The sequence below is a fragment of the Stegostoma tigrinum genome, chromosome 20 (assembly GCF_030684315.1).
Source record: "Stegostoma tigrinum isolate sSteTig4 chromosome 20, sSteTig4.hap1, whole genome shotgun sequence".
Lineage (NCBI taxonomy): Eukaryota > Metazoa > Chordata > Chondrichthyes > Orectolobiformes > Stegostomatidae > Stegostoma > Stegostoma tigrinum.
In genome coordinates, this window is record NC_081373.1 from 23,318,045 (window position 1) to 23,329,141 (window position 11,097).

The window sequence follows — 11,097 nt, forward strand, 5'->3', positions numbered from 1 at the left end:
GTCAGCTGAATGCATCAATATTACTATCCCTGTGCAGACTATTAACTTCTAAAAGAAATGATTTTCCCAGCAACTGACAGAGTATTGCATAACACTAATGTTTTAAGATGTTTATTACTGTAATGAATTAAAAGTCACAATCAATCAATACAAAAACTACAGAAAAGATGTGCAGTTTTTCAGCAGGCTCTCTTCTCCCTTCCAAACCAGGTGCAGCCTCACAATATTCTTTGGAATTCCCTTCACTCAGTCGGAGTATTCCTGAACTGACTTCCAGTAGCCAGGCCCATTTGGTAACTCAAAGTCCCATTTCTTCAAAACAGAAGATGATCACTTCTTCCTAGTGTGCTGTTCAATGACTAAAAAAAAGCTCTTCCGCTGTTTTGAACAGAAGGAGACATGTTTGCTCTTTTCTGGGTGTTTCAACCTGAGAATCTTTGTCCAGAAAGGTCAACTGGATTTATTTTCTGACAAAATGCAAAAACTGATGCTTGATTTTCTGTGGGTTTAGCCATTGTGTCTTTCCCATGACAATCAAAGTATATGGGCTTATCCCTAAGGAGGGGTTAGCATGATTCCACCATCTTCCATTCCAGAACATTTCTATTATGTTAAAGAAAACAGCTTAAAATACAACCACCTTATAAAGTTTTGCATTTGTAAGATCATATATCCCATCCTGTTTACAGGAAACCACTTTATCTTCCTTTCACAGGTCATTCAGAAGCAGCATTTTGATCAAATCAATAGATCATGTAAGTGGTTCAATGTGAGTAGACCTCAAACCAATAGTCTATCAGTCCTCCCAGACAAGCATAAAGCAAGTGAAACCTGTCTCTATACCTTAGGCAATGTTAAAGAGTCAACAACCACAAGCACAGTCTGTTTTATCATTAATCTCAGTGTCTGCTGACACTTTGTAAATTTCTACTTCCCTCTATTAGTCAATACGCTTGGAAAATTATTTTAATCAAATATTTTGGTACTTCCAGAGCCTCCGGCAAATATTACGTAAATTCAACCTTTTTCTCTCAAATCAGATGTCAATTAAGGATTTTTTTCTTCTTCACACATCTATCTCCACTTTCTCTGTCCAAACTATCATCACTGACATTTTTTTTGACAAAGGAGAGGATGCAAATAAGCTTTTCAAATTACACATTTAGTTTGTTAAAACTTTCTTCAAAAGGCAGGAGCAAATGTTAGTTGTTATATTGTGAACGAGACAGAGACATCAGCTGCATTCCAGACAACGGCTCTCTATCAGGTGCTGAGGACTTTTATAGTTAATGATATCTGTTGCCATGAGTTAGTTGATTAGCGATTGTACATTTTACTGCAAAGGTCACAATAAGAGTTTCCTGTGTAACTATTACCTACCTTGTATCACTAAGTAGCATCATACCCAAATCCCAGAATCATAGAATCCCTACAGTATGGAGACAGGCCCTTCAGCCCAACAAGTCCACACCAAGCCTCACAGCATCCCATCCAGACCCATTCCCCGATAACCCACCTAAACTACACATCCCTGAAAACTATGGGCAATTCAGCATGCTCAATTCACCTAGCTTGCACATCTTTGGGCTGCGAGAGAAAGCCAGACCACCCAGAGGAAACCCATGCAAACAAAGGGAGAACATGCAAACTCCACACAGACAGACGCCAGAGGGTGGAATCAGACCCAGGTTCCTGGTGCTGAGAGGCAGCTGTGCTAGCCACTGAGCCACCGTGCCTCAAAGTTCTCCAGGAAAATGGTCACAATTAACACCAATGCTAACAGCTCCTAGCTACAGCTGTTAATCAAATAAATGAAACAATTACTGTCCTTCACCTGGTCAGGCTTGTTGGGGTGAATTTTAACGTTCAGACCCACTTGCAGTGAGAGACAACACCATAACAGAAATCACAAGTTCAAAAAGCAGATTTATTGTTATGGAAGGTGATGTACTGCAGATGAGCAGATTCTTAGCATATATAGGTAAATTCTCCCTTGATAGAAAGTTTGGCACAACATATCTGCATGGCACAAAACACTTACTAAATGTTGCCTGCTGACAAAGTCACTAAGAAATTATGGCTTTCATAATTTTAGATAACCGAGTTCAGAAGCATGTAAACTTTTTCACCTTGTCAATTCTAATTCACATCTTTAAATGTTCAGAAGATCCTTCAAAAGTACTCCTTTGAACTAAAAATTATAGATTTACTGTTTAAACAGTAAATAAGTGTGTTAGCTAAAGCTAAATTACTGACTTTTTTCACTTATTATAATAAATAATACTCAAAGATAAAAATGAGCAATGGGTGAATCTACAGGAACAACATGCAACATCTTACACAACATCCTCAAACATTTCAAAAAAATCACCTTTCTGTAGCATTTTTGTAAACTTTTTACATACTGTTCGAGTGGTCCAAATAAAAAGTAACTAAAAAGTCTGTGCATTAAGCAAAATAAATGTTGTGTTTAAATTCTAATGAGAAAAACAAGCATAAAAATGGAACCTGTGTGCGCTCTGGTGTCAGAGTTGTGTGCTGATGATTAACATCAAGATCAATGTTGGAAACAAACACTCATGCAGGCAGACAATCCTGAAGTGCACAGCCAATACTTTTCCAGCTGTACAAGCTAAGAGAATGCTATGCATTTATCTACAACCAAATGGACTGCATTTCTATATTTGACAACAATCCCTAAAGCAATTTGGGTGAAGATGGTCCCTTTCTTTCAGTGTAATCAAATAAAAACTTTTCTACAGCACTTTTCAATTTCAATGCAGTGTTTTTGGTGCTGGCTTTATTAGCTCATCCAATTCAGTTACATCACTGGGGCTCTTCTGCTTCTACAATCAACACAAACTGCAGAAGCTATAATTTGCCAACGAACTAGACAACGAGCGAAATAAATTGTGGATCCCACAGAGGCAATTAGCACAGATTTGGCAGTTATGGTGTGATCATTTGGTTTCATGCAACACTCCAGAGAACATCAAACATCAGCCCCAAAATCATCAATTCTCTCATTTTCCTAAGGAGTTCTGATTTCAAAGTTAGCTGACTGAAGACTTAAAAATTGGATAAATATTTGAAATTGAAACTTACTGCTCAAACATGGCAGTTGTTGCAAATTTTACAAGTGTAAAGCAATATTAAAATATCCTCAATCAGTTGACATTGCTCAATGTGAATTGAAGCCCAGGACTGGTCTGTTACAGAGCTATTTGAAAGCAAAGCTGACATGCCTCAGCTTTGTTGACTGGGTCCCAATCACATCTTCAAAAATCAACCACTGTCATAATTACACTTCTTGTCTTTTTGTGGCTTTAGTTGTGCCTTTCCTGACTGTCAATGGTACAGCGTCTCACAACCAGACATTAGTCCTTCACTCGAGTTAAATCACTGACAATACTGCTTTGATGTGCAATACATCATCTCCCACCAAGGCACTAGAACAGGAAGTCAATGCTGATGTTAATGGTCATCCTATTCTGGACTTATCATCTGCCTCATGCTCAGCATTCTGCTTTCTCATTTATGAGAAAAGTGGTAAACAGCATGGGTGCAGGGCAACGATTGGCAGGGAGACTGAAGGGTTAGGATCTGGAATGGCTGATGGTGGAGCAGAAAACAAAATCAAATTCCTAAAGGTTTAGAATTTGCCCTACACATATTGGACAAGATTTACTTGGAAAATTTCCCACATCGGCATCTACCAAACAATGTTGTAGCTAAACTATAACAGCTGAGCTAGGAGTACGGCCGGTTCTGCAAAACAGATCATCAGAGCTATTGCTGAAATACTATCAGGGGTCACAACCTTGGGTGCATCCAGAGTCTTTACCCATTTCTTGATATGATGTGGAGTGAATCCATGGTTGCAAATAGTTTAACTTTATCTTTTACATTGATGTGCTGGGTGCCATCGTCAAGGCAGGAAATATTTATCATAATTCACAGCTGGACATGGTAGGACTGAAGAGATCCAATCTGTCGGTTGTGGGATCAGCAGCTCTATTGCATGCTGCTACTGTTAGGGTTCCATTTGCAAGTCAATTTGTATGCAAGTTGGAACACAATGCAGAACAATAATAAAATAGCCATTCATAAGTACAAGGAAATATTTGTACGCTGGATGTTTAAAATTACACTCCTGTATGAGATCACATATGACATTCATAAATGCAGGACTCCATATATCTGTAAAAGACTGACAGGTGCACAATGATGATACCATGTTTGTTTCCTGGATATTTTGCACACACAAATTACAAACTACCAGTTGAACAATGTGAAGATGAATCCACGCAAATTCATGAAATCTGTGTTTTTGAGGGTGCCTCGATTGCCAAAACTGCAATCTATCATTCCAGTGAGGATCCCATTAGACCAGGTCATCCCAAGGTGCGCTCACCTTGACTCATTATAAGTACTGAAGTAGAGTCAAGTGGCAGCCTTTGCAACTACGAGCATCACCCAGGCTTTGCACTGTTGCACAGCAGATTGAAATATTTCACAGAATTCACTAGCGGATTTCTGGACAACGTTGAAAAACTAATTAAGAGTTGTAGTGACTTTTACCACTATTGACAATGCATGCCAAACTGGCCCATTTGGCAGAGATCTCCTTCTACGCAGTTGTAAGTATCTGTTAATAGCAGATACACCTGTCTGTGATGATTTCTCAATGTGTTCAAATTAAAAATGCGGGTCCTTGCAGACTTCCCAAACCAACATCAATTTTTGACTTTTTAATTTTCCATGCATACAAGTGACCACATTGCCAATGAGAATTTTAACTTGACATGCCTATCCTTGATACCATGGAATTCATAACTAATGACACAGAGGCACAGGTATTAAATTAATGATTTAAAAGGAATCATGGAATCTAGATAGTTTATGCAATACCAGAGCCGGAAATTTCCATTCAAAAGCCAGACTTTCTGCAGATTACAGTTACTTTCACAGCATTCTACCAAAAATGCTTCTCCATGATTTGCACTGAGGTAATAAAGATGAAATAAAAACTAATGTCTTAAATGTAACTAGCAACTGGAGGAGTACACCATTCAGCCCTCCAAGCTTACTCAGCCATTCTAAGATCATGGCTAATCCATCCCACATTCATCTCCCCTTTCGTGCCAGCTGCTTCTCAGTCTCAACACCTTTACTGCTCAAAAATCTATCATACTCCTCTTCAAATATTTTCAGCGATCTAGCCTCCTCATCTCTCTAGGGTGGAGAACTGAAGAAATCCTCTCATATCTCACTACCTTCTGTAACTATGTGCCCCAGTGAGAGACTCCCCGCTAACGGGAACATCTTCTCAACATCTACTCTCAAAATCTTATCAGTTCAATAAGCTCATGCCTCATTTTCCTAATCTGTAATGACTAAAGACTCAACTTGCTTAGGCTTTCTTTATGAGTCAACCCCTCCATCTCAAGAATTAGCCTCATGACTCTCTTTTGAATACCTCTGATGCCAGCAAATCCCTTCATCAACATGGGGATCAGAAATGTGCACAATATTCCAGATGTGGTCTCAACATCGCTGTGCACAGTTGAGACAAACTGGACTATTTTTAAATTCCAACTGTCTAGCAATAAAAGCCAAACTCCCCTTAGCTTTCTTTAGGAACAAATTAGACCAGCAAAGTTAGGCTATGTCATTCACAAAGAATGGGAGTGAACATTAAATTCAAACTCAAGAAGTGGAAGAAAATCCATCCCACCAGTGTTTCTTCAGAGTTCAATATTTCAGGCTGTAGTGTCAAGTTTTTATCTGTACATTTTAACAGTATCAGATTGTTGAGCAATAGCATCAAACCTGAACATTATTCCAAGCACAGGCCACCACACTGCCATTAGGATGCAGAATCATAGCCATATATATGATCCCTAACAGAGTGCCAGTAATTCCTATTGGATCAACACACAAAATGAGACAAATGATGGACAGTTGGTGAGCCATTCAAAATTCTTAATATTCCTTTTGTAAATTTTCTCTTACATGCTGATGTCAACTTTACTCATCCAAATATGGATACAGAATAAATGAAGAAAGATTTTAATTTTACTTAATACAGAAAGCAACGCCCACCTTGCAATCCGCAATAACTGCAGGTTGCGGTAGGAGACAGTGACGAAGATGTGGTCGACATTTTCACAAGACTAAAATTCTGCAAAAGACAAGTTTTTCTGCAAATAATGAAACTACATAAATAATCATTAACTGGATTACTTCAATTTCTATTCAATCATTGTGAATTCCACAAAAAACTTAATTTAAATATTTAAATTGAGTCATTATGCATTATATACTAGAACAAACAACACAGTAGTATAACCCAGTTTGCCTGACAAGCAGCTAAATTCATCAGCATTTTATCATAATCTTTTGAATTGATGGTTCACTGAACAAGTTATTTGGGCCTGAAGTGCTGCACAACAGACAGGAATTAAAATTAGATGACATCTATTCCATGACCAATAATCAAATTAAGAATGTTTTTTATAGCATTGTCATTTAATTCATCCAACTGTAAAGAAGCAATAAAGCAAATACAACTTGAAACAATGAAGTAAAACTCAAAAGGAAGTCATAGGGTGGTCAGACGGAACCTTCGGTACTGTATCCAGTTAATTAAAGACAATGTGGATAAGTATTCAAACACTGGAAGCAATTTGGAGGCATAAGACTCATCCCTAAATTAAGACAAAAAAGTCTTAAGATAAAAATCTGGGCCCAATACCCTTGAATTGTGGTGTCAACCAAAATATTCTTATTTGGGAAATTACATGATGATTAACAGTACAGGAAAGAAAAATCCAGAAAGCCTTTCAATCTAAACTGACAAAAGGACACAGAACACAGGAACAAGGTGGTTTTAAAAAAAGCTGTTGTTTGGCACGCTTGCCTTCACTGCTCAGTCCTTTGAGTACAGGAGTTGGGAAATCACGTTAGAACATAGAACAATACAGCGCAGAACAGGCCCTTCGGCCCTCAATGCTGCGCCGTTGAGGTTTGATTTAAAAAGAAAGGCTGGATAGGCTGAGACTTTTTACATTGGAACGTAGGAGGCAGAGAAGTGACCTTATGGAAGTTTATAAAATAATGAGGGGTTTAGGTAGAGTTCATAATAGTCGTCTTTTCCATAGGATGGGAGATTTCAAGTCTAGGTGGCATATTTATGAGGAGAGAGATATTTAAGAGAAAGACATGAGGGGCAAATTTTTTTTTTTGAGCAGAGGGTTGTTTGCGTGTGGAATGAATTTCCTGAGGAAGTAGTAGATATGGGTACAATTACAAAGTTTAAAAGACATTTGGATAAGTATGTGAATAGGAAAGGTTTAGAGGGATATGGGCTAGGAGCAGGCGGGTAGGACCAGTTTAGTTTGGAATTACATTCAGCATAGATTGGTTGGACTGAGGGGTCTGTTCCTGACTGTATAACTCGACGGCAAGCAAGACGATGACAAAGATAACACGGCGTAGAGCTGGACGAACACAGCAGGCCATAAGAAGGGTCTCGACCCGAAATGTCAGCTTTGCTGCTCCTCTGATGCTGCTTAGCCTTCTGTGTCCATCCAGCTCTACACCGTGTTATCTCAGATTCTCCGGCATCGGCAGTTCCTACTATCTCTGCAGACGATGACAAGGAAGCATTTTGTCAAAAAAAAAAAGAAACTGGTAACGGAACGGACTCCCAAATACTAAAGCGATGGTAACACAAGAAACAATACTTTGGGACGGGTAATAAGTGCTGGCTGAAACAGTGATGCTTATTCATCCTATAAACAAATAGGAAAAATTCTTTTGAAGTTGAATGCTTTACATTTTGAGTGGCTTAGAAACAAGTGGCCTAAGCTGCCTTTAAATAGCATGCTTTAACTCAATTCAATTATTCTAAAAATATTTAATCCAAATAGTTTCACAAAAAAGAAGATTCATTTTAATCTGGCAATAACAAAAATTTATTTGCTTACACCACTGATGTCTTCAGTTGATACAGACGGGGACAAGACAGAGCCAACTGCTTGATGCTGCATTCTTTGATCTATATCAAAAAGTTCAGTGCATTTAAAAATATTATCTTACGATGCCATCAGCATAGCACAAAACTATAGTTTAACACCAATGAACTGTAACTAGCAGGTTCAATAAGAAATCATGCTGTTACTAAATATTTTAAGAGTGGTACAACATTTTCATCTGTATGGTTCCCCCCACTATTTTTCTGGTTTTCTTCTGTTTCATTTGAACGGCTTCAGCAACCACTTGGGTGTAAATGAAACTCTCAATAGCACATAACTAATATAAAGTAAAGAACACAAAAAACAAAATAGGGTGTAGAAATACAAGGTTAAAATCAAACTGAGGCAAGGTTGAGAGAGTAAAAAAAATGACAATGGGTAGCATTACTTAAATAGGTCCTTTGAGAGATGAAAAGTGAAATTTTACAGAATTTGTGCGGTTGAGAAGGAAGCTTCACCAAGGTGACTGACCAATATTCGAATTAGAAGGAGGCAGCCGTTTGACCCACAAGTCGTCTTTACCATTTAATAAGCTCATGGCTGATGTTAGCATTTTGAATTTCACATTCCTATCTACTCCCAACAATCTTCGGTTCTGTTGTGCCTACCTTAGAAATATTCAATAACCCTACCTCAACAGCAGAATTCTAAAGTTGCACAAATCTCAGGAAAGTTTCTCAGGTGCATCTGAAAAGGTGGCCCCAATGTTTAAAACAAGCGTGAGGGCAAAGGTATTTGGAAAAACTCTATTATAACACACACATGAAGTACTTCAATGGCTATGAATATTTTGGCAAACCCTGAGGTTTTGAAAGATGTCATCCTTTATTTGTTCTCAATATTGAACAGAGAGCAGACAGGATTGGGTTACAACATTTTAACTACCTCTGACAACTGTAGTAGTACTGGAAGTCTACAACACCACTAATTAAATTTAAAAGGAACACCACTAACTAAATTTAAAAAGGGGCAAATCAGGCATTTCTAGGATTCAAGGTGCAATAAAATTCAGCAGACTCAAGAAAAATCCAGATTAAGGAGAAACGGCTAGTATCGATTGGGATTGAGGTACTGCCCAAAACAAAAAAATTAACAGTTTTTTAGACAATACTGCACACTGCTACTAGTTTACTTGATATTGCAGAAGTTGTTTTTTTTCAAAAGCAGCCAGCCAATCTGGTGCTGTACTGGTGGTTTTTGATAAAATGAAAAAACGTGGCAGCAACATAGACAGAAAGAGGGACTAGCAGGAAATCATTTTTTTCAAATTAGAATATATGTGCAAAGGTGCTAGTCTAGAATCAAAGAAAAGGGAGACATTTACATTAATGGCTTTGAAAAATTACAGTAACGGAAAGCAAGAACAAAGGCATCAATATACGTTAAATGAAAAGAAACTTACAATTAGAAGAGATAAAGGAGATGAAAGGAGTCAACGTCAATTGTTTAAAAAAATTGGGCTTTTTTTAAAGGAAAAGCATGCTATAAACAACTGTATTTTGAGCACAAAATAAGAAACAATACAACTTTTAAAAACTGCTCATAAGGCCAGTTTTAAACGTCCAGTGCAGAAAAAATGCCAGGCAATGGCGTGCCACAAATAACAGTGAAATGGAAATTAGTGTTTTTCCTCAGTAGTGCAGAAAGAAGTGCACCAGCTTATGAAAGAGTTTTATGAAAGAAAGTGAAAATGGATTTTTCCAGGTAGTTACAGGACCTGTTACTTTAAAGGTAACCACGAGAGAGTATTTTCCCAAATGTAGAGGATTTTTGAGAATGCTCAATTGAAAGCTGTGAAGTCACAATAGTACTAAATAAGTGGATAAATATTTAAAGAAAGTTACAGAAGATCATCAAGAGGGGGCAGGAAATGAAGCTTGCTTGATGGATCAAATGGTTTCCCAACTGTTGCAAATTTCTATTACTTAGAAGCAACGATCATCCAGTGTAAAATTCTTCTTCAGATTTTCTGCCAAATAAAATTATGAATGCAGCAGTGCTCCATAAGACAGAACTCTCAAATTTGCTAGCATTTACCAAACAGCGGTGGTTTTGTCAAAAGACTGAAACACTGTTACAAACGCAAGGACTTGCAATACGACTACCTAGCCAGAGCTAAACATCAGGTAGAACACAAGAAGTGCTGCTTCACTGAGATTTGCAAAATTAAAGACAACCCAAAATATCACAAGAGGAAAATGGAAACACTTCTATGGGCTTTGATGCATAACCATAATGACCAGTTACAACAGCTTGTCAACAGGCCTATCACCAAAAATAACGACGTACAATCACAGTTAGCTGTAATAGCTATAGAACTTGGGAAGAACGTACCCCTCAAGGCTGGACTCTTCAGCCACACGTGTCAATGCAGCAGTTGAAGACACCATCTGGAATGTATTATTTGTTGTGTATCCATCACTCTTCATAGATGGAAGGGTGCCAGCAACAACTAAGTCACAATCTGAAGAAGGGTCCAGACCCGAATCAACAGCTTTCCTGCTCCTCTGATGTTGCCTGACCTGCTGTGTTCCTCCAGCCCTACACCTTATTATCACAATCCAGCTGCACTGCCTCCTATTTCTCACTTCAAAATTATCATAGGAAGGTATGCAATTGTCTGTTATTAAAATAGTTGTAATTACAACAGAAGTAAATAAATTTTTTAAATCATAACATATAAGGAATTACCTTCAATGTCAAAACTTTGTTGGATTTCTCCATTCAGTTGTTGTAAAAATCCAATTTTCTTTTTCTCATTGATGCTACCTCCAATTGCTCTATTAACTTCCAACTGGTGGCTACGGTCAGCAAAGTATTCTTTGGCTCTCTCACAAAAATTGAAATTTCTCTTCGTTGTGAAGCTAGTGATTCCATCTTCTGACAAAGGTTGACTAATTGCAAAATTGGGGTGTAAACGTTCACTGAAAAGGACTGAGGGACTATCCAAGATGCCTTTAGTCTTAATGGCTCCACTTCTTCTATTCTCATTTTCTGACTTCTGTTGCGAAAACTTCACTGAATCAGGTTTGGAATAATTAACTTTCTTTTCGGACAT

The 11,097-nt window shown here is 37.9% G+C and overlaps 1 protein-coding gene across 1 annotated transcript in view; it reads right to left on the bottom strand.

Annotated features, from left to right (window-relative positions):
* Positions 1 to 11,097, bottom strand: part of tdrd1 (tudor domain containing 1) — a 45,841-nt gene extending 34,744 nt beyond the window's left edge. The window contains exons 1-2 of the mRNA XM_059652928.1: positions 10,731 to 11,097; positions 7,992 to 8,062 (exon numbers count right to left, since the gene is read on the bottom strand). Coding sequence (XP_059508911.1) covers positions 7,992 to 8,062; positions 10,731 to 11,097 — 438 coding nt within the window. The remainder of the gene's footprint in view (positions 1 to 7,991; positions 8,063 to 10,730) is intronic.